We start from the raw sequence: 24,095 nt of genomic DNA on the forward strand, positions 1-24,095 counted from the left end.
GTAGATATAAAATAGAAGGCTGACTGCACTAAAGAGAGGCCTACACCAGAGGGGAAAACAATATTAACTAAAGACAAGATTCATCACTGGAGAAATCAAACAATTAAATCGACAAAGAATACACCAAACTCTGAGCTTTGAATTCCAGTCGGCCTAAACAGACTCAAAGTCACCCCCATCACATTGAAGTTCACAGCTGTTTACTTGTTTTTCTCAATTCTCATTAACTTTTGAAAATTTAAATAAATTATAATTTTCCTAATAAGAATTCCCTATTTGTTAGTCTGTACTGGTCCATACGGGCCGAATGGCCTCCTTCTGTGCTGTAACCACTCTATGATTCTGTGATACTAGGTGATGCTCTAAATAAATGCATGCCAAAGGATTTCACACCTTCTCAGCTGCCGGCCGTGGCTCAATTGGTAAAACTCTCACCTCTGAGTCAGAAAGTCGTTAGTTCGAGACCCACCCCAGAGACCTGAGCACAAAATCTAAGCTGACACTCCAGTGCAGTACTGAGGGAGTGCTGCACTGTCGGAGGTGCCGTCTTTCAGATGAGATGTTAAACTGAGGCCCCGTCTGCCCTCTCATGTGGACGTAAAAGATTCCATGGCACTACTTCGAAGAAGAGCAGGGGAGTTTTCCCCGGAATCCTGGTTATTATTTATCCCTCAACCAACATCACTAAAAAACAGATTAGCACTTTATTGTCAGGTTGCCTTCGTGGGATTTGGCTGCTGTGTTTCCTACATTTCAACAGTGACTACACTTCTAAAGATTGGCTGTAAAGCACTTTGGGACGTCCTGTGGTTGTGAAAGGCACTATATAAATGCAAATCTTTCTTTCAGTGAGGAGCAGCTCGATAATTATCAAGGTTTTAAATGGGCTCAAAGGAACTAGAAATTACTTCACAGCAAGAAAACAGAAAGAGCAGTACTGTTCAGTCCCAGATGGAACTAATTACAGTAACCGGTGCGTGTTACCTGGGCGAATACATGTTGATGTTTGGAAAGAACCGAGCCAGTAAAGAGATGCTTAACAACGTTGAGGTCTAAGATCTGGTCTCCAATGGCAACACCGATTCTGTGGGTAGGCTGGAGAGAGAAAAAGAGAGCACAGGTTAATCAAAATAGAACTAGATAAGTATTTGAAAAGGAAGTATATAAAAATACAGGGAAAGGGCAGAGGAATGGGATTAGAGTAGACAGCTCCAGTTGAAGAGTTAGCACTGGGACAGGCACAATGGGCCGAATGGCCTCTTCCTATATTGTAATTTCTAATATTATACAAATTTCTGCTGTTGAGCATTTCACACATTAGTTTGGAGGCCCCTCAGCCATTCAGTATAAGGGAGCAAAGGGACTTGGATGTTCTTGTACACAAGTCATTTAAAGCTAGTGGAAAGGTACAAAAAGAATTCAAAAAGGCTAATGGAATGTTGGCCTTTATCTCAATGGGGCTGGAATACAAAGGGGAGGAATTGATGCTTCAGTTGTAGAGCTTTGGTCAGACCCCATCTGGAGATACTATGCTCAGTTTTTGGCACAACACCTCAGGAAGGATATATTGGCCTCGGAGGGGGTGCAGCCCAGATTCACCAAAACGATACCGGGGCTAAAAGAGTTAAATTATGAGGACAGGTTGCAGAGACTTGGATTTTATTCCCTCGAGTTTACAAGATAGAGGGTGATCTACTCGAGGAGTTTAAAATGATAAAAGAATTCGATAGGATAGATAAAGAGAAACTATTTCCTTTGATTGGGGGAATGAAGAACGAGGGGACATAATCTTAAAATTCGAGCCAGGCCGTTTAGGAAGAAATCAGGAAGCACTTCTTCACACAAAGAGTAGTGAAAATCTGGAACTCTCTCCCAAAAGGCTGTTGATGCTGGGGGTTAATTGGAGCTTTCAAGCCTGAGATTGATAGATTTTTGTTGGACGAGGGTATCAAGGGATATGGAGTTAAGGTGGTAAATGGAGTTGAGGTAAAAATTAGCCATGAACTAACTGAATGGCGGAACAGGCTCGAGGGGCTGAATGGCCCACTCCTGTTCCTGATGTTCCTAAGGTGATTGATCCCATCCACGGTGTGTGCTGAGTTACTTAATAGCAGCCAGGATGGTCGTGTGGTCCACAATTGAATTAGGAAGGACAGAGGGTGGGAGCCAGAGTTCCTGATCACAATCCAATGAACCCTGTTGCAAAGTGCACATTTGAAGGCCAGATGAGAACAGGATGGCACTGGGCTGGGCTGGGCTGGGCTGCAGTATATCACAGATACGCTGCTATATTCATTAACCAGGTTCACACACAAAATCTGACGAGGTAACAGAGTGACACAGCCAACTGCGGAATTGTGGCCACATCAATGAGCACTTTAGGGGAGTCTTACTAAACAAAAAAACAGGTGGGAGGAGAGGAAGCACTTTAGCAGCTGTCTGAAGTCTCCTAAAAAAAAACAGAAATGACTCAATTCTACCCGACTGTACTCTGTGATTTATATGTTGTGCAATTTTCTGTAGTGCCAAGTAGAGTTGATGAAATGTGGCACACTTTAAAACTGTGCATATGCAAATCACCTTTATGTACAGCTACAATTCGATTAGTTAGTTATGAGCCGTGAAATGCATGATGTAGATTTTCTGCTCAAGTTACGCCAGCTCCCTGGGGAGAATGTGACAGAAATATCTTCGGAGAGCGCTCTGCTGACCCCATGCCCTGCACCGCCAATTCCAGAATGTTCCACCAGAGGTGATGCGGGAAGGCCTGACATACCATGTTGTTATGGCAGTGGGGGAATTAAAAAATGAAAGGGTTGTCTTTCAGTGTGTAATTAATTAATTAATTTGCTCTTGGGATGTGGATGGCACTGGCAAGGCAAGGCAGTGCCAACCCTAGCAGGTCTGACTCAATACCCTCAAATCAACTCATGGACGGCCAATGAACAGTGTTGCTCAAGGACCAAGTTACCAAGAACCAATAAGTAAAGCCTGGTAGGGTCTGACTGTAGGTGTGGGGAGCACGGGTCCTAACTGATAAAAGGCAAATGTAGGACCAATGTCAGGAAGTTGTTTTTTTATACAAACTTGGAATTATACTTCGACATATAAAACCCTGGAACCATTAGAATCTTTCCAGATGGATGAGCCAGGAGAGACCAAATGGCCTTTCTCACCTGTATTGATCTATTTGGATGAGACGTTAAACAGAGGCCCCATCTGCCCTCTCAGGTGGACGTAAAAGATCCCATGGCACTATTCGAAGAAGAGCAGGGAAGTTCTCCCCGGTGTCCTGGCCAAAATTTACCCCTCAACCAACATCACTAAAATACAGATTATCTTGTCATTATCACATTGCTGTTTGTGGGACCTTGCTGTGCTCAAATTGGCTGCCACATTTCCTACATTACAACAGCGACTACACTTCGAAAGTACGTCATCGGCTGTAAAGGGCTTTGGGACGTCCTGAGGTCATGAGAGGCACTGTATAAATGCAAGACTTCCTTTCTATTGATCTGATATTGTGCAGTGTTCTGAGTGGGCGCTTTACAAAGGTTTACAATTGTACCATCATTATTGAGGAAATAATCTATGTATGAAGTGGTACATACTAATCAATGAATAAATTAAGGAAACCAGGACCCGGGGATCGAAGGGCATCATATGATTGAATTACAAAAGTTGTATGAACTCCGACACAGTGTGTCAACACACCACAAGGTATTCCTCTGCATATGAAACAGGAATGAAGCAGACTTTTAAAAAGGCCCTGGACACAGAAGTGATATAAAAGAAACCATTTTATTCTAATAAACCCATAAAATTTTGGATAAACAAAAAACTTCTGTGTTTAGATATTTTGAAAAATGAAGTACTGCATAGCTAACTTCACCACACTATTCTCTGCAAAGAAATGAATAGAGAAAACAATTATAAGCACATACTTCTCTAAGGTTCCTTTATAAGTACGGATGAATCTCTTGTGGTATTGTTCAGAGTGAGTCAGAGCATATGCAGCTTTGTAACAGGAGCCTGTACCATGTAACACACAATAGATTATTATAAACTAGCTGATCTTCTCTGGGGTTGTAATGGTTAGTCTGGTGTCATCTAATCATATTCCTCCTTGATTTACTTCACCTCTCTTTTCAGCCTGTACTGGACAAAAAAAAAGAGATTCTTCACAGAGCCATTTCTGTCACTTGCGCAGATGTGGGACGGTGGGCATTGGTGAGTGGGCATCGAGCACCTTTCATGTAGCCTGATCTGCCTGGCATCCCTCTCCTTCGAAACAGCTCAGATAACGGATTCCTCCCCTTAGCACCATGCCCATCTTGAATGAGACCATGCCAAACATTACAATCTCACTCAGAACCCAGACTGACCATGAGCAACGCCAGAGATCACTCTCTGTGTCATCACCTATTAAAAAAATTAAACAAAAATAAACATTTTCTAGGATTAGAAATTTAGGAGTGCTGCTTCCTTCACCCAAGAGATTGAACAGTTTAGCAGTTAGATTCTATGACTGTGTTAGGTATATTTGGGATGAGTAGCTGTAAATCATTAACATAATTTCTGCAGTCCTCTTTATTTTCAACAATTTGAGACACCCTGTTGACTTTTCTAACAATGATTGCTGATGATGTGGACCTCCTGATAACAATCCAAGGGGATCAATCATAGAACAGTTACAGCACAGAAGGAGGCCATTCGGCCCATCGAGTCCACGCCGGCTCTATGCAAAGCAATCCAGCTAATCCCACTCTCCCGCCTTTTCCCCGTAGCTCTGCAAATTTTTTCCTTTCAAGTACTTATCCAGTTCCCTTTTGAAGGCCATGATTGAATCTGCCTCCACCACCCCCTCGGGCAGTGCATTCCAGATCTTAACCACTCGCTGCGTAAAAAAGTTTTTCCTCATGTCACCTTTGGTTCTTTTGCCAATCACCTTAAATCTATGTCCTCTGGTTCTTGACCCTTCCGCCAATGGCAACAGTTTCTCTCTATCTACTCTGTCTGGACCCTTCATGATTTTGAATACCTCTACCAAATCTCTTCGCAACCGTCTCTGTTCCGAGGAGAACAACCCCAGCTTCTCCAGTCTATCCACGTAACTAATGTCCCTCATCCCTGGAATCATTCTAGTAAATCTCTTCTGCACCCTCTCTAAGGTCTTCACATCTTTCCTAAAGTGCAGTGCCTAGAACTGGACACAATATTCCAGTTGTGGCCGAACCAGTGTTTTATAAAGGTTCATCATGACTTCCTTGCTTTTGTACTCTATGCCTCTATTTATAAAGCCCAGAATCCTGTATGCTTTTTTAACCGCTTTCTCAACCTGCTCTGCCACCTTCAACGATTTGTGCACATATACCCCCAGATCTCTCTGTTCCTGTACCCCTTTTAGAGTTGTGCCCTCTAGTTTATATTGCCTCTCCTCGTTCTTCCTACCGAAGTGTATCACTTCGCATTTTTCTGCATTAAATTTCATCTGCCACGTGTCCGCCCATTCCACCAGCCTGTCTATATCCTTTTGAAGTCTATCACTATCCTCCTCACTGTTCACTACCCTTCCACGTTTTGTGTCATCTGCAAATTTGGAAATTGTGCCCTGTACACCCAGGTCCAAGTCATTAATATATATCAAGAAAAGCAGTGGTCCCAGCACTGACCCCTGGGGAACACCACTGTACACCTCCCTCCAGTCCGAAAAACAACCGTTCACAACTACTCTCTGTTTCCTGTCCCTTGTGTATTCATGTTGCTACTGCCCCCTTTATTCCATGGGCCGCAATCTTGATAAGCCTATCACTTGGAACTTTATCAAATGCCTTTTGAAAGTCCATATCAACCGCATTGCCCTCATCTACCCTCTCTGTTACCTCAACAAAAAACTCTATCAAGTTAGTTAAACACGATTTGCGTTTAACAAATCCGAGCTGGCTTTCCCTAATCAATCCACGCTCGTCCAAGTGATTGTTAATTCTGTCCCGGATTATCGTTTCTAAAAGTTTACCCACCACTGAGGTTAAACTGACTGGCCTATAGTTGCTGGGTTTATCCTTACACCCTTTTTTGAACAAGGGTGTAACATTTGCAATTCTCCAGTCCTCTGGCACCACCCCCGTATCTACAGATGTTTGGAAGATTATGGACAGTACCTCCGCAATTTCCACCCTTACTTCCCTCAGCAACTTATGAGTGGTGACCAGTATCAGTAGTGTCAAAATCCTACTTCACAGCAGCAGGATTGTGAAACTACTGATACTGGTCTCAGACCGATGGCTGTGCAGCGCAATGCAGGGCTGGCAGACACAAGTTAGCCCTGTGTATAGCATGCAAGTGGATTCACTTGATCCATACAATGGGATCTTCCTTTAAATTGCTTTAAATTAAATTTACATTTCTTTAAATAACAAGGGGGATTAAATTACTCCCTCTTGATCACATTGCTATAAGTTTCTGTCTTATAAGCTTCTAGTACGGATTGTGGGTATGAAAAGGGCAGCCTCGCAAAATCCCTGGCCAACTGATAATGTTGCTATTGCACCTTGAGAAGTCAATATCCTGCAACTAGATTTACTTCTCGAAAATAATCACTACAGTCACCCGAGGTGTCTCTTCACATCATATAAGTTATTATACAATGGTAATCAGCAGATATGTATCTTTGTACCTGAGTGCATGCCCTCCCTCTCCACCCCACCAGCCTTACCCTGGCTCAGATCTCTGTGCCACTTCCAGACGTGGCCAATTGGACGACGGTGGCACTGGTAGGGAATCTGCAGAACAGAAGTTCAGGGCTAGATTGGCTCAGCGGTAGCACCCCCGCCTAGGCTAACACTCCAGTGCAGTAATGAGGGAGTGCTGCACTGTCAGAGGTGCCTTCTTTCGGATGAGACATTAAACCGAGGCCCCGTCTGCCCTCTCAGGTGGATACAAAAGATCCCACTGCACTATTTCGAAGAGGAGCAGTGGAGTGCTCCCGTTGTCCTGGCCAACATTTATCCCTCAATCAATGTCACTTAAAAAAATAGATTATCATTTATCTCATTGCTGTTTCTGGGATCTTGCAGTGCACTTCAGAAATATTTCACTGGCTGAAATATCTCACTTTGGGAGGTCCTGAGAATGTGAAAGGCGCTATATAAATGCTCAATAGCTGACGGACACCATGCGCATTGTACATCAGGGAAGTCACTTTTTAAAACATATTTCCAAACAAAAACAAAGCAAACTGATCAGAAAAAAAACCCATCCACTAGGAGCGCACGGGCCCAAGGGGGTTTCTTCCGCCATCTCAGGGTTTTGATGTTTCAATTTTACGGACGAGAGTTTATAAGAACAATCGTTTTATCTCCAGTCCTGCACTGGGTGTTAAAGTTAAAATTGCCCCCGAGCCATTCACAGCCCAGGCGCTAAAGTTTGTCAATTTCAGCCACTTTGCCGCGCTGATTGAAACTGACAGCTCTCCTCGTCACATCTGCTGCTCGTATGAACGATTCTGAAATCCATTCTCGCCCCTTTGCAAGAAATACATTTCGATTCACTTACGTCGTTTGCGGTGGAAAATACACCGAAAGGCAGGTTCTGGATCGGGAAATCCGAGTGTTCTGCTACTTTCACGAAGGACATGGTTAGAGTTGAGAAACGGACCGAATGACCACGGTTCACTTCCTTGTTAAAGTTTAACAGTCACCCGAACCAATGCAAGCATCTGTGCAGCTGCAACGCCCAGTGTGAGGAGATGCTCAGGTTCTCTCCTTGCTCAATCTGTGTGATCTGTGCCGCGTTTAATATTAGTTAGGTTGAAAAGATAAAGAGCGCGACCCAGATCAAATGGTTAAATGGCATTGGAACTCTCCACCGGACTCTAAAGCGTGGAGTTATATTTTTTCTTAATTTTACACTTCTGACATAACGATAGGGTATAAATATTTTAGAGGTGATTTTCTTTTCCATCAGTCCCGCCTGTGGCATTTTTAAAAATATTCATTCTTGGGATATGGGCATCGTTGGCAAGGTCAGCATTTAATGCTCATCCCTAGTTGCCCTGGAGAAGGTGGTGGAGAGCTGCCTTCCTGAACCGTTGGAGTCCATGTGGTGAAGGTGCTGTTGGGTAGGAAGTTCCAGGATTTTGACCCAGCCTCCATGAAGGAGCAGCCATATATTTCCAAGTCAGGATGATGCGTGACTGGGAAGGGAACTTGGAGATGATGGTGTTCCCAAGCGAACTGCTTTGTCCTGGATGGTGTCGAGTTTCTTGAGTGTTGTTGGAGCTGCACTCATCCAGACAAGTGGAGAGTATTCCATCACACTCCTGACTTGTGCCTTGTTGGTGGTGAAGAGGCTTTGGAGAGTCAGGAGGTGAGCCACTCGCCTCTGAATATGCAGCCTCTGACCTGCTGAAGAAGCCATGGCATTTATGTGGCTGGTCCAGTTGAGTTTCTAGTCAATGGTGACCCCCAAGATGTTGATGGTGGGGGATTTGGCGATGGTAATGCCATTGAATGTCTTGTGAAGGTGATTAGATTCTCTCTTGTTGGAGATGGTCATTGCCTGGCACTTGTCTGGTGCAAATGTTACTTGCCACTTATCAGCCCAAGCCTGGATGTTGTCCAGATCTTGCTGCATGCGGGCTCGGACTGCTTCAATATCTGAGGAATTGCTGAACACTGTAATCATCAGCGATGGTTGAAGATGTTTGTGAACTATTGAGCCTTGTCTTTTGCACTCACGTGCTGGGTTCCACCGTCATTGAGGATGGGGATGTTCATGGAGCCTCCTCCTCCCGTTAATTGTCCACCATCATTTGCAACTGGATATGGTAGGACTGCAGAGCTTTGATCTGATTCGTTCATTGTGGGATCGCTTAGCTCTGTCTATAGAACGCTGCTTCCGCTGTTTAGCATGCATATAGTCCTGTGTTGCAACTTCACCAGGTTGGCACCACATTATTAGATACGCCTGGTGCTGCTCCTGGCTTGCTTTTCTATACTCTTCATTGAACCAGGGTTGATCATCTGTCTTGATGGTGATGGAGGAGTGAAGGATATGCCGGGCCACGAGGTTACAGATTGTGGTGGAATACAATTCTGCTGCTGCTGATGGCCCACTGCACCTCATGGAAACCAGTTTTGAGCTGCTATTTCTGTTCTTAATATATCCCACTTAGCACAGTGTTAGTATCACACCAATGGAGGGTATCCTCAGTGTGAAGATGGGAATTGGTCTTCGCAAGGACTGTGCAGTGGTCACTTCTACCAATACTGTCATGGACAGATGCATTTGCGACAGGTATTTTTTTTTTATTCGTTCATGGGATGTGGGTGTCGCTGCAAGGACAGAATTTATTGCCCTTGAGAAAGTGGTGGTGAGCCGCCTTCTTGAACCGCTGCAGTCCGTGCAGTGAAGGTTCTCCCACAGTGCTGTTCGGAAGGGAGTTCCAGGATTTTGACCCAGCGACGATGAAGGAACGGCGATATATTTCCAAGTCGGGATGGTTGTGACTTGGAGGGGAACGTGCAGGTGGTGTTGTTCCCATGTGCCTGCTGCTGTTGTCCTTCTAGGTGGTAGAGGTCGTGGGTTTTCTGGCGCAAATGTTACTTGCCACTTATGAGCCCAAGCCTGGATGTTGTCCAGGTCTTGCTGCATGCGGGCTCGGACTGCTTCATTATCTGAGGGGTTGCGAATGGAATTGAACACTGTGCCAGGCAATGACCATCTCCAACAAGAGAGAATCTAACCACCTTCCCTTGACATTCAACGGCATTACCATCACCGAATCCCCCACCATCAACATCCTGGGGGTCACCATTGACCAGAAACTTAACTGGATCAGCCATATAAATACTGTGGCTACAAGAGCAGGTCAGAGGCTGGGTATTCTGCAGCGAGTGACTCACCTCCTGACTCCCCAAAGCCTTTCCACCATCTACAAGGCACAAGTCAAGAGTGTGATGGAATACTCTCCACTTGCCTGGATGAGTGCAGCCCTCAAGAAACAGCCCACTTGATTGGCACCCCATCCACCACCTTAACCATTCACTCCCTTTACCACATTATATGTTTGCAGTGTCCAACAGCAATGTAGAAGTAAAAGTATTTAGCCTGGTCATAGCCTGTCCATTAGACCCTGCATCCGTGCTCAGAAATTGAATCATTTTCTTCCTTGTAGCCTGTCCGTTGTTTCTCCCAGCTTAAGCACAGATGCAAAGTGCAGGACAACCCATGGAAACCTTCCTTTTGTGTAGTAAAAGGTGCTGACCACAAAAAGCTTTCGGAATTAGTAATCAATTTTTCTGAACTTCACTCGTGCCAGTGGAAGAAAACAGGCACAAGAACAGCGATAGTTTGGTTATATTTAAAAGAGGCACCAACTGACAAAAAAAATGTAGATGGGATTGCACCAAAATAAATAGTAATCAAAAAGAACTTGCATTAAAATAGTCCCTTTCACAACCACAGGAGGTCCCAAAGCACTTTACAACCATTGAAGTAATTTTGGTAGTTACTGTTTTAATGTAGGGAAATACAGCAGCCAAATTGTGCACAGCAAGGTTCCACAAACAGCAATTAAATCTGTTTGCAAACCGATTATCTACACTAGATGTTTTTTATTTTAAAAAATGTTGGTTGAGGGATAAACGTTCGGCAGGACACAAGTAGAAGTTCCCTGTTCTTCGAAATCTCTAAATTTATGTGGCACTGTGGAGATGATCGGGTAATCCTATATACTGCAGACAGGAGAAGGTAATTGTGACACAATGGAAGGGAGATAATCATACTGTGTGGAGAGGAAGGAGGAAGAGATCATAATTCAGTACAACATAGAAAGGATGAAGCATGGAGGGAATGGTCACACTGGGTTGTGGTAAACATCGCGAACCATGTTCCAGATCCCAGCCTATCCACGAGCAATGCCATGAAAGCGCCACTAGCATACACAAAATATTGTAGGGTTAAGATAAATTATTTCATTTGATGGCCATCTTTAATATTCTCACTCAAGATAGCAGCTTCCCTGAAAATATCTTGCTAGATATTAATCACTCAACAGGTAGCAGCATACAAAGTTGTTTTAAAAGACACCCAAATAAATAGCCTATTGGACAGTTGATTTTGTATTAGGTAGACATTTCATTTACTATTTTCCCCATAGCATTCACATTTAGAGAAAGTTCAAAGCACAAGAACATTGCATTAGAAAAGGAGAAAAGGTGGGAAAGAGGAAAGAGAAAAAAAGGGAAGAAAGCAAACAAAAGGGATGAAATGCAAAGAAAAAGATGGCCCTAAATTCTGATCTCAACACACAATTTGCACTGCTTTTTGCTGCCCTGCAACCAAACTATAATGGAATAGAATTCCTCCATTTGATGGAATGCAGAGTGTATCAAGACTATGGCAAATGTCCTTTTATGTCAATCAATGCAGTGTCATGTATAAGGTTGGGAAATTCCAGCTTAAAGGTTTGGCTGCAAATCCTACCTGCCTTAAGTCCTGCCCCACCACCAACTCATTGGCTGACACAGTAGTATCGATAGATACGCCAAAGTTTAAGAGCAACAAATCAAGAATTGGACCTGAACACTCAAAAGGTACACAATCAATGGAAGGTGGTTATAGGAGTAGGGGTCTAGAATATTTAGCTAAAATCATAGGGCTACCCTTGAGGAGTTGTTTCCCATTTTGGTTTCTGCAGATGAAGGATAGAGGGGCTGGAGGAGGTGACCAGAACAATACCTAGCCCAAGAGCTAGGCTCCATGAGTTAGGGCTATTTACAGAAGCAAAGGCTTGGATGTAGTAGTGATTAGAGCTTGGAGAGTTTATTCAAGATGGATAGGGAGGATTTGACTAGAGAACATGAATACAAGATATGTAAGGCAGCACATTAAGATGGCTGGAAGTATTCCTTTTTGCAGACTCAACATCCTCTCGAATAAATCACCTGAACATAGATACTCTAATCTCCTGGTAAAGGCAAAAAACCATCGTTTTCATTTGGGGGGGGGGGGGGAGGGGGGAGGAGGAGGAGAGAGATGTTGCACCACAGCTTGGTCAGGGCGGAACCCATGGTCTTTTCCTACCTGTGTCGTATGCATTCTCCAAAGCCCCTCCTTCGTCATCCAGATGGATGGGACCGCATTCGCCTGGTTCTATTCTTATCTATCCAGTCGTAGCCAGAGAATCCCCTACAATGGCTTCTCTTCCCGCCCCATTACCTCTGGAGTCCAAAGATCTATTCTTGGCCCTCTCCCATTTCACATCTACATGCTGCCCCTCAGCGACATCATCCGAAAACACGTCAGGTTCTACATGTACGCTGACGACACCCAGCTCTACCTCACCACCACTTCCCTCGATCCCTCCACTGTCTTTGATTTGTCACACTGCTTGTCCAACATCCAATACTGGATGAGCAAAAATTTCCTCCAACTAAATATTGGGAAGACTGAAGCCATCGTCTTCGGTCCCTGCCACAAACTCTGTTCACTAGCCACTGACTCCATCCGTCTCCCTGGCCAGTGTCTGAAGCTGAACCAGACCATTTGCAACCTTGCCGTCCTATTTGATCCAGAGATGAGCTTCCGACCACATATCTGCTCCATCACCAAGACCGCCTATTTTCACCTCTAACATCGCCCACCTCCGCCCTGCCTTAGCTGCTCTGCATCTGAAATCCTCATCTATGCCTTTGTTACCTTTAGACTGGACTATTCCAATGCTCTCCTGGCTGGCCTCCCATCTTCCACCCTCCATAAACTTAAGCCCATCCATAATTCTGCTGCCCATATCCTAACTCGCACCAAGTCCCGTTCACCCATCACTCCTGAGCTTGCTGACCTACATTGGCTCCCGGTCCGAGAATACGTTGATTTTAAAATCATCATCCTTGTTTTCAAATAGCTCCATGGCCTCACCCGTCCCTCTCTGTAACCTTCTCCAGCCCTATGACGTTCCGAGATCTCTGCAGTCCTCCAATTCTTGCCTCTAGCGCATCCCCCATTTTAATCGCTCCATCATTGGTGGCCATGCCTTCAGCTGCCTAGGCCCCAAGCACTGGAATTCCCTCCCTTAACCTCTCCACCTTTCTTGCCTCCTTTAAGACGCTCCTTAAAACCTACCTCTTTTTGGTCACCTGTCCTAATATCTCCTGAAGTGGCTTGGTGTCAAATTTTGTTTGATAACACTCCTGTAAAGCCCCTTGGGACATTTTACGACATTAATGGCACTATATAAATGCAAGTTGTTGTTGCATCAAACCAGCTGTACACTTACCCAATTAGCAGCATATATCTGGTATAAGAATACATTACAAGATCCAACTGTAGAATTCCTAACTCCCTGCATCACACAAATAAGGTCAGGCTAATTGTGGGATACAAATCATATGGTAAATAATGATTGTTTAAACTGGCTGCTGAGACGATAACCAGAGGGCACAAATTTAGATGAGCACAAAATTAATTAAAGAGGTTACAAAAACTTTTACAGTGCATGGTTATACCAAATTATCTGCAACAAACCATTCTTGAAGCAGACTCCATAAATTCTCAAAAATAATTTAATAGTTGCTTTAAAAAGAGGATTATATTAAAGGGTATGGAGCAAGCAGGAGCGTGGGATTGGATTAGGTTGCTAAGTTTGCAGAAAGCACTGGGGTAGATTTATGGGGCTGAATGGCCTGGTTTTGTGCTGTAGCATTCTAGAACCTTTGGACCTCAATATGTACTTTGGTTCTATGAAAGATCATACATAAAATCACTCAAGCATGTGCCAATCATATGAGTTCTGTCACATTTGGGAAGAGCATACAGCCATCACTATGATGGCCTAAATATTTAATGGCTTCCTTACTAAAAATCTGATGAGCTCATCACTTCAAAATATACTTTAGTGTTACTGGGCCATCTCCTAACAGTTTTGTTCATAGTAAACAGGTGATTTTCCACAAGGCTATGAAGCAAAAGCTGCGCTCCTATACATGCCAGAAGTGGAATGACATGCCACAGAACTGGCAATTACTCCCTGTCGATGGTATGGTGCACAAGACCATGTGGGATATCATGTATTACTGTCTATTGTAAAAGGCAGTAAATCCACAATGCCAGGCCAATAGCAAGGCTAAAACTAAGAATCAAATTTATTTACAAGTATTATACAGAAGCAGAAAGACACAGCAAGAAACTAGTACAATACTTGACTTACACAATACATAAATGTTTGTAAAGCCCAAAGTCCTTTTAGTTCTTTTCAGTAGCTTTCAACGGAGTATCTGATAGACATTACATGGAACATTGACAATCACACAAAGCCTATTAGTCGCCTCTTGTGCTTGAGGCAATGTCTGACTTGACTGATGTTAAAGCAGGTCCATTTGATAATCAAATTCTTCTTTATGGTCAACTGATATTAACCATTTCTAACTTCTAACTAAATAAGAAGTGAATAGTAGACCCTAGCCATCAGATGGTCCAATTTCCTCTTGATACTCTTAATTTTCTTTGAATAAAGTTCCTTTAATGGCACAGCCATTTAGAGAACAGAGTCTGTAAATTCACACATTTGCCAGCAATTAAAACTACTCCTCTGATTAAAATGTCAACTCCAATTATTGGCAGATACCCATTGTCCTTTAAAAGGGCCAATAATTTGATTAGCTGCTAAAACCAAGCTTCTGTATTCTGTAAGCAGCTGGACTCTGGTTTCCAATTTGAAATCTTATAGGAAGACTGTGACCTTAATAGTAATTTCTAAAATACATTTACCCTGGCTATCTACAGTCATATAAAAATATAATACAGAAATCGTAGAGTCAGATAGTCTCACTTTTGGAAACTGAAAGATTACAAAATACATAATCACACATGCTCACCTTCTAGTTGAAATTGACTGCAGAATAATGATACATTCAGTAATTATGGAAAATGGCTATTTAGGCAATGAGAATTTTTCAAAACTCCAATATAAGATCCATATTCAAATCTAATAATTCCAACTGAAACAAACAATGGTAATTTCCATGAAATGTAATTATCCTTATTTGTGAAAGCACCATCTGATATGTTAGAAAATAAAACTTTAAAAAAATCAAATTAGAATTTAGGAAATTGTTCATTGTTTAAGGGCACTATAAAATAGTTTCAGCTTCACGACACAACAGCGAGTTTAATTTGAGCCTGACCTGGTGTTTCCGTGTCATATCAAGCAGTGTTTAAGATGTGCTCAGGGATGGGAGTCCCGTCAGATCTCAACACTATAAACCAAAATAGAATGGATTTAAAGAAAGTTTTGAGAACGTGAGCGCTTTCAGTGCATTTAAATTTTACCGACTGGGAGTGGAGCTTTGCTCATGAATGCAAGCATGCACACACATAGCTCTCTTCTAGCCATCAAAGCTGGATTTGTAACCAAGCAGTAGAAACAAACGGCTGGAGGCTACAAGTCACCATGGTGGTTTACTGATGAGACCTAATTCCCTGTGGTAGAATTGAAGTGTTAGAATGGCCCAATATTGGATACATTTTCCAGAATATAACAAAATGTACTAGGTCACAAGTACAATGTCCTATAGGTTACCATGATACAAAACACCTATACTTTCACAAACAAATATTTTGGTTCAAAAGGTTTTGCTTTGCTTTAGGGTGGCATGGATTCAATTGTTATTTGTCCCCATCTCATTAGAGTTTATCTGTGGGGATGCTACAATTGGCCTGAGTGTCTGGAGCTTGGGGAGGCTCCTGCTCATTACACTCCAGCTGCAAGTGCACATGTGGATGCAGCATGACAACAGGCTTTGCTGTGATGGCCTCTACACTCAAATAGCTCACCATATCTACTGCTCCAGGATCACTAGGCAACAGGCATAGATACCAGCCAGCCATTGCTGATTATGGGACCATGCTTAAACATGAGTCGGCGTCGCCAGAACCAGGGCAAGAGCAGGGAAAAAACGCGCTTGCTGCTTTCATCATGTTCTCCAAGTTTGTTACTTTGTATACTTCTACTTTGCAATCATTTGAATCACTACCGCAGATCCAAGTCAACACTACCACCTGAAAAAATTACTTAATTGCCATTACTTCCTTACGACATTGCAGGTGTTTGGCTCATAGTTATATTCAGTTCTCTGAAAACAAATGTTATGCAGCCAACTGATCCAGTGCTCGGTCAAGATTTCTATGAATAACACCCAAGAATAAAGGCTACACTTTTGCAATTGCAGTTTTTGCCCCTAATTGTTTGAAGAATCATTAGCACAAACCAGTCACAAAAAAACATACTGTAAAGAGTTAGTGAGGAAAACTGTAGTGCTTAAAGCTGAATCCCTCTATAAGCACAACACAATGAAGAACATTTGGCAAAGGATATCGTTTCTAAGAAACTAACATTACCACTTTAAAATACAATCCTCTTTAAATATTTGTATCAACATGAAATGCATCTCACACGGTTATGCCTAGACGATTCTGGACCGCATTTGCAAAATTTAGTGTCACGAGATGAAAAACTGTATTATATAGTTCCTAGCATATACAAGCTGCAAACCTTACTACCTAGTGAAGTGTACTTGCAAGTAAAAGCAATTAGAAATACTTCAGCTAAATGGATATGGGGAGGGGTTGAGAAGAGAACCTTTTGACCAGAGTCCCATATTTATTTCAAGGCACAGGTAGGAGTTCTCTACTATAGATCTTTTAAAAACAATCAGTAGTTTTCCTTTATAACTTTATTTAATCAAAGTTAAGACAGTGAATAAACTAACATAAATACAGCACAATTACCATCCTGTGTTTCATGTACGCTCAGAGTTAAGCATTACTGTATTTTCTGATTAAAGTTGTAGTCAGCATTGAAGTGCATATAGGCTTTTTCCATTCAGGATACATACTATAAAATCATAAACCGCTTACACTTGTTTAAGTACATAAATAATCAATGAGATGGAGCAGCAAACAAGCTATGGTGCCAACACATGGGGCCTTCTCATGAATGAAATGAAGCAGTGATTAGCATACATTCAGTTACTGATGGGCCCATTTGTGACACTGCCATGTTAGAAAATCGTGCTGCAGAGAAAGGCCACATACACAAAGGAAGAAATGCAAATTTGAAACATGCATGTAACATTGGAAAAGCACAGCCCTCCAATACTTGTTTTTTTTAAAAAAAAGCCCGACACTTAACTAAGATTAAAATGCCTGTAAAATGGACTTGCTCCTAAATATGCAGTAATTTTCCAACCACAGAATATTCAAAGAAAAGTGAAAGAACTTTTCAGTCAGTTCTCAAATTCTATTGTTCGTGGCATGCATGATTTAAAGATCTATGCAAGTGCAATGCTCCAAATTCCCAGAATGAACTACAAAGCTCAGCTTATCCTCTCCGCTGTTTAATTAGGTTCACGTGGTTTAAAAGAAAATTTTTTAATGTAAGTAGCAGTTCAAATCTTCTGGATCTTCTCTCCAACTACAACAGGATTTTCTTTCCTTATTTTCTCAGCAGCGTCAGCTTTGTAATCATAAGGACAACTGTGCTTATCAGAATAACGATGTAATCCACAGAACAGGTTTCCACATCTGCAATCAAATCCTGGAAACAAAAACAGAGTTAGAACATGCATCCACAACTCCAGACTTGAGATGGAAGGGCAAACACTCACATCTAACTCACTGTAACCTGCTTTCAAAATGTTGGTTACTTTGTGTCGGTAATCTTTCTCTCTCCCTCCCCAACTGTGTTCTTCCCCAAGTTTCTTACCAAATATTTAAGAATGACTGAACCTGTATTTATACAGTTGCGCTTGTGTCCTGGGGCACCTCAAATGGTCCACAAGCAGTGAATGACTTCTGAAAGGCAGTCACTTATGTAGGCAAATGCGACAATCAATTTGGGCATAGTAAGATCCCACAAACAAACAAGAAGGTTGACCAAGTGATCTGTTTTCTTGTGGGGTTAGCTGATGGAGGCTTGTTGGCCTGGGCACTGAGTGGACTGTCTGCTCCTTGAATAGTGCCATGGGATCTTTTGCACCCACCTAAACAGGCAGCCAAGGACTTGGTTTTAACACCTCGTCTGAAACATAGCACTGCAATGTAGCAATCCCTCAGTACCGCATCAAATTTTACTGGTCTTTGAGACTATGTCTCCAATTGGCTGACTTACAGCCCTGGGGTTGCAGCAGAAGCCATGCTCATGTGGAGAATATCTCCAAACACTGATTAAAGTAACACTGGAGAGAAACATCACAATGCCAAGAATGCTGCATTGCTTAAAAAGTGGATTGTACACTGGGGTTGTACTCTTAATTGTTGCAGAGCTATCCCCAGCTGTATCTGGCAAAAAGCACACTGAATTCCACCTATTGTACTAGTTTAAAAAAACATAAAAACTGCAACTTTCATATAACAAACAGTTCCAAAGTACTTGGGAAGCAGACTACTGAACAGGATGTGAGAGAATGTTACAGAAAGTGGCCAAAAATGCCATCAAGAGAGGCAGGTTTTGATGTTTTTGAAAGTGGGGATAGAGGTAGAGGGGCTTAGGAAGAGAGCTCCAGAGTGCAGGGAAATGGTGCCCGAAAGTTCTGCCATCGATGACGGGGCAGGGGGGTTGGAAAGAAATTTAGGGCAGTGAACAAAAGATAGAGCAGAGTTGGAAGTCTGGAGGGTAGAAGCTAGAATGTAGGGCCGGAGAGGATTGCAGACATAGGTTGGTATGAAATCATGGAGGGATTTGAAAATGAAAATGTGGACTTTAACTTTGATGCATTAGGGGATGGGAAACCAGAGATCAGCATGGACAGGGTGATACTTGTGCAGGTCAGAATTCTGTCCCTTGTCTACTGAATTAGAGTTTATGTAGGATGGAACTGTGGTGGTTAGCAAGGAAAAAATTGGAGAAATCAAGTATTGGGGTGATGAAGGTTTCCATGACAGTGAGGGCAAAGTAGAAATCTAAGTGGCAATATTACCAGCATGAAAGTAGGTAGCCATGTGGCTGTGGGAATTAATGCTCAGCTCAGGGTGAAACAGAACACCAAGGGCGTGAGTTCAGCCTAAGCAAGCAGCCCGAATGGATGGAATCAGTGCCTGAGGTACAAAGTTATTGGCAGGAGCTGAACCGGATCTTGACATTGAGCTGGAAGGTGGTTCTGGCCAATCAAGTATTTGACGCCAGACAGGCAGCCAGCCAAGGCTGGGGAAGAAAGATTAAATTTAGAGTTAAAGGCATACCTATGGAAACTGATCCCATATTTACAGATGATACTTTTTTAAAAATTCGTTCATGGGATGTGGGCGTCGCTTTTATTGCCCATCCCTAATTGCCCTTCAGAAGGTGGTGGTGAGCCGCCTTCTTGAACCGCTGCAGTCCGTGTGGTGAAGGTTCTCCCACTGCCTCAGGTCTGCATGTAGATAAGAATGTGGCCTTGGGGCACACCAGAGACAACTTTGCAGGAGTAAGGGAAACAGCTGATGATGTACTGTGTTGGGATCAGCAAGAGCTAACAGTGAACCACAGAGGTAGTGAAGGAAGATGAAATGATCAACCACAAAGTCCATGAAAGGAAACGGGGCGACAGTGCATGGTTGCAGTCACAAAGCATATAGTTTAATCAGGGCTCTCAGTTTTGTGGGCCAGAGATGGCTGGGGTGGGGTGGGGAAGAGGGGAACAATCAGCACAAGAGTGGGCTTTATGATATCAGAAGCACTGGGTTGGGGAGAGATAATTGAATGGTAAGAAGGTGTTTGAGGGAGCAGGTGGTGAGTCTCTTGGATGAGAAGTTTGATAAGGGCAGGGGTGCGACAGAGGATGGAGAATGCAGGCAGGGACAGCCATATGGACAGCCTCAATTTTGGAAATGAAATTGATGAACGCTTCTCAATTGATGCTGGAGGCAAGAATGGAAGGGCAAAGCAGGAGGTTAAAGGAGCAATTGGTGGTGAAGAGGAGTTAGGGGTTGTCTTTGTTTTTCTTGATGATGCTGGAGTAGTTAGACAGCCAAAGAGGGAGAGTGAGAGTTAAATAGTTTCATATACTTCAGCACTATTTTTATGCAAGCTTGCAGTATACAAATTCAAACACATTGCTGGTTATCAAATTGTTCTGTAATCTAAATGTTATAATGTGCCAGGCACAGTTATTACACCAATGAAATAAAAACAGAAAATGCTGGAGAAGCTCAGTAAGTGAGGCAGCATCTGTGGAGAAAGAAACAGAGTTAATGTTTCAGGTCGAAGATCTTTTGTCAGAACTGGAAGATGTTAAGAGTTAAAATTTTTGAGCAAGTACAGAGCCAAGGGAAATGGGGGGAGGGAGGGGAGGAACGAACAAAAGGGAAGATCTGTGATCGGTGTACTTGTGTCCTTTACCTATGAACTGGGCCATGGAATGAAAATCAAATGAATCATTGTGAATCCCAAGTTTTTAAATCTCAGGGAAGGCTCAGACCAGTGCCAGAATATCTCTGACCCACCCACTCAGAGAAAGAGGGGTGGAAAAATGTTTGGGGCAGGTGGGGCACACCAGGCTGCTCTAGTACACTGCCGAATGCCAATCACCTCCTTGCCCCACCATCCAAGGAATGGTACATGTCACCGGTAGATCAAAAAAAAATAAGCACATGTCTGAAATGAAAAATTCAAATTAAAATACTAGCAAAGGGTTTGTGTCTTGATCCTAACTCAAGCAGACATAACAGTAAATTAATAGGAAGGTGAATAAAACACAAAAAATGCCAAGTCGTAGAGCGATTATCACCTCTGACCAAATAAATTGCCAGGGCTCACTTGATTATTTAGAGATAACCACTGTATTCCAGGCACTAAGACACACTCAGGCAGTCTCTTGGGGTGCCCGCCTCATACGTACATGCCCTACACCTGAATTCCTTCCCTGCAGACTGTACTGACCTGTAAGTCCCACTTTCTTTCGGCAGGTAAAACAACGATTCTTCTTCTGCTTGGGTTTTTCAGGGGACTTGTCCTGTCTATCAGAAGAAGTCTGTGCAATTTCTTCAGATGTGGAAGCTTGAACAGATAATTGTGAACTCAATTAAACATCAAAAACATGCAAGAGTCAGATGTAGTTTTTCTAAGGGGAAGGGTGGGGGAGAGGAGAGGAAAGGAAGAACCGCCACAGTATTATTTGCACACAGCATATATCCCAAAAAGAAAGTTTTACCTAGATCTGTGTATGCCTCCTCTATTTTTCTCTTAGTCCTCCGTGAAACCTCCTCCAGCGGTATGCAGTCATCTGCCTCACTCTCTGTGCTAGCATCATAGCTGTACCCTGTGTCTGTGTTCTTTGACGAGCTGGAGTAATCTGAACTATCCATGGAACAGTCTTCGCCATTATTCCCCATTAATGATCTGTCACAACGGTCCAGCGTTGCTTTCTCTAACTGTTGATTCCCACCCAAATCTGCCACAAGAATCAGACCATTTGAAATTTCAGGCACTTTTTTGTTTCCAATTCCACTGTACCATTTTAATCTGGCTGGAATTTTTAACTAATGGGCTTTTGCTTTGATTTGCAGGTAGGCGCTAAAATTTTATGTATTGTGGGCAAATTTACAGTAGAAAGTTTAATTTTCAGAAGTTAACCTAAAATTTGTAAACAATTTTTGTTTTATTTAATTCTCCCCTCCTGAAGGTGCCATTTCTTTCTTGGCTACAGTTTCACCGCTGTCCGTGACATTTCCTATTCTTCATGTGTGAGCCTAGGCAATGAGTATCAGCAGGCTATTTAACCACAGATGGCCAAACCTGACTGATCCAGCCTTCCCTTGGTATGCAGATAGGGGACACATTCCCGCAAGGGCAAGTTGATGTTATACAGGAGCAGGAACCCTGGATGATTTTCCTCTCTGTAACTCAGGGGTGGCAAGGCCAATGGTGGTAGCCCAGCTGCTGCAATAAGCTAACACAAGAGCGGGTATCATACCTCAGACCTTCAGGTCTGATTGCTTAGCACTACACCATGCGATGCAGAGTTTTACTTTTAATGTGTTATTAGCTATTAAGTCCTGAATTATGCCACTTTGTTCAACACTGGAGCAGGGGCAAAATCCAATTCACTTCCCAAAATCTAACGATCCGAGGAGCAGTTCCTGAAAAACCCGAGAGGTGATCTGCAGACAGGGAACGGGAAATGGATAGCACTGTCGGCTGGGGTGGGGGCAGGGCAGAAAGAGAAAGAGAGCGGGTTTAAAGGAATTCAAAAATACATTCCTACAGCGTAGTAGAACTGCCCCAAGCTATTTTATTTCAAAATAAAATTGCTCTCAAATTAGATTTAGGGTATTTTATTTGGGCTAAATATAAGAGCACGAGATCTCCAGCACGGTTTCAATTCCTGTCAGATGAGGAGAGAGAGAAAGAGCACGAAGAGTGACGAAAGCGTCGCGAAGGGCAAAGAGTGAAAAAGACAGCGAGCAGAGAGCGAGAGAAAAAAAAAGAAAAAGATTTTAAAAAGGGAGATGGATCGATCTTTAATGAAGCTGAGTAGCACAGAATAGATTTGGACTTGGAGGTGATTAATCGAGATTCTGCCGGATTAAAATTGATTACATGTGCCCCATACACTCGATGTAACTGAGGAACTGGTCGGAAAGGTTAGGCATCCTACACTACAGTATTTACTCCCCATTTACAAGCACCTTCAATCATCCCTCTTTTTACAATGATCAATCATAACATGGCTCCCTCTAACAAGTACCTAATGGACTTGTTGTTATTGTGTGTTCAAACAGATCTCAAGGTGTGCCTTTTGTTTTCAGATGGTCTTTAAAATGATATCTGGAAGGAGAATTACCCTGTAACTCTTTTTTAGGCATTTCTTGGTTATCTTCTGTATGGTCCCCATCACTTTGGGGATTTGTTACTGATTCTTGGGATAGTAGCAGCAACTGGTTGGACACAGATCTGAAAAAGCAAGAAAATGTTAAAAAAAAAAAAAAATTCAGCGGGTGTTAAAGCAGAACTATATAGTTTAGTCTATAATTTGCAAGTACAAGAACACCCTATGAATGCCTCAAATACCAAAGTTTAGCTGTTTAAATCCTCAGTATGACACAGAATTTTCTAGGAGCAGGAAACTATTCAGCTCTCTTTGCCTGCAATGAATTTAATCCCCTCAGGGGCTGATTTTACATAGTCTCATTTTCTGCTTTCTCTTCTACTGTTTTATATTATATTCTGCCATACCCTTTAATATTATCCAATACATTTTTGAAAGCTGTAATCAATTTAGCACTAATCACTTGTGGCAAAGCATTCCACATTCCAGTAGCTTTGTTTGAAAACAGGGTAAATTTTCCCCATTATTGTGCATGAGCAATGCTGAGTTCTCAAGCACAGCTTAGAGGAAAAAGGCAGAGAGACCAGTTACATCAGGTATCCTTCCCCTCTGCGCCATGCCAGAATTCCTGCAGTAGATGCAGCCCAATGTTACAATTTAATGAGACAGAAGAGGATGTTCTGATAACGTCAGCCTCAAAATCCTGATCGTCTAACCACTGGGTGTCCCAACAGACGTGTGTCTGAAGCAACTAGCCAAATTGGCAAGGAACTTCTGTCCTGACAGGTGCAGATCATCTCAGGTATGCTGTGCCTGTCAGGTGCCCCTGCAGGGAATCTACCCTCATTTCTTCTAATCGCCCCCTTTATTTCACTGTTCATCCTGAGATCACAGCTTGCCATCTATTTACCCACCAATGGAAATCATCAAATAATGCCCAAATCAGAATTGTAAATGATTGATAGATGCTTTAAGATTGTTGACCAAAACTATTTCTATAATGAAAGTGCCCAAGTATTAAATATTTAAAGTTCTATATTTCTAGCATTAGTAAAAGTATCTATTGTCCCTGATGATATCTCTCAGATGAAAACCACACTTGCTATATGAGATTTGATGACCTTTTGAACAAGAAAAATAAGGGAATCAAGGGATATGGGGATAGGGCGGGAAAGTGGAGTTGAGGTAGATGATCAGCCATGATCTGATTGAATGGCACAGCAGGCTCGAGGGGCCGTATGGCCTACTCCTGCTCCTATTATGTTCTTATCTATGTTTACAAGTACCACT

General features: G+C 42.6%; 2 protein-coding genes across 8 annotated transcripts in view; both read right to left on the minus strand.

Moving 5' to 3' along the window:
- The window catches only part of fah (fumarylacetoacetate hydrolase (fumarylacetoacetase)), a 60,160-nt gene extending 52,486 nt beyond the window's left edge, over window positions 1-7,674 (minus strand). Inside the window, exons 1-2 of the mRNA XM_067971182.1 lie at window positions 7,555-7,674; window positions 985-1,095 (exon numbers count right to left, since the gene is read on the minus strand). Of these exons, the coding sequence (XP_067827283.1) occupies window positions 985-1,095; window positions 7,555-7,635 (192 nt within the window). The 5' untranslated portion in view covers window positions 7,636-7,674. The remainder of the gene's footprint in view (window positions 1-984; window positions 1,096-7,554) is intronic.
- Window positions 7,675-14,119: 6,445 nt separating this feature from the next.
- Window positions 14,120-24,095, minus strand: part of zfand6 (zinc finger, AN1-type domain 6) — a 61,768-nt gene continuing 51,792 nt past the window's right edge. For 5 of the 7 annotated variants that reach the window (XM_067971636.1, XM_067971634.1, XM_067971632.1 and 2 more), the window contains 4 exons: window positions 22,821-22,930; window positions 21,189-21,428; window positions 20,918-21,034; window positions 14,120-17,596 (listed from right to left, as the gene is read on the minus strand). In XM_067971636.1, the coding sequence (XP_067827737.1) occupies window positions 17,448-17,596; window positions 20,918-21,034; window positions 21,189-21,428; window positions 22,821-22,930 (616 nt within the window). In that variant the 3' untranslated portion in view covers window positions 14,120-17,447. The remainder of the gene's footprint in view (window positions 17,597-20,917; window positions 21,035-21,188; window positions 21,429-22,820; window positions 22,931-24,095) is intronic. The other 2 variants (XM_067971637.1, XM_067971635.1) reach the window with 1 other exon arrangement.

The sequence above is a fragment of the Heptranchias perlo genome, chromosome 34 (assembly GCF_035084215.1).
Source record: "Heptranchias perlo isolate sHepPer1 chromosome 34, sHepPer1.hap1, whole genome shotgun sequence".
NCBI lineage: Eukaryota > Metazoa > Chordata > Chondrichthyes > Hexanchiformes > Hexanchidae > Heptranchias > Heptranchias perlo.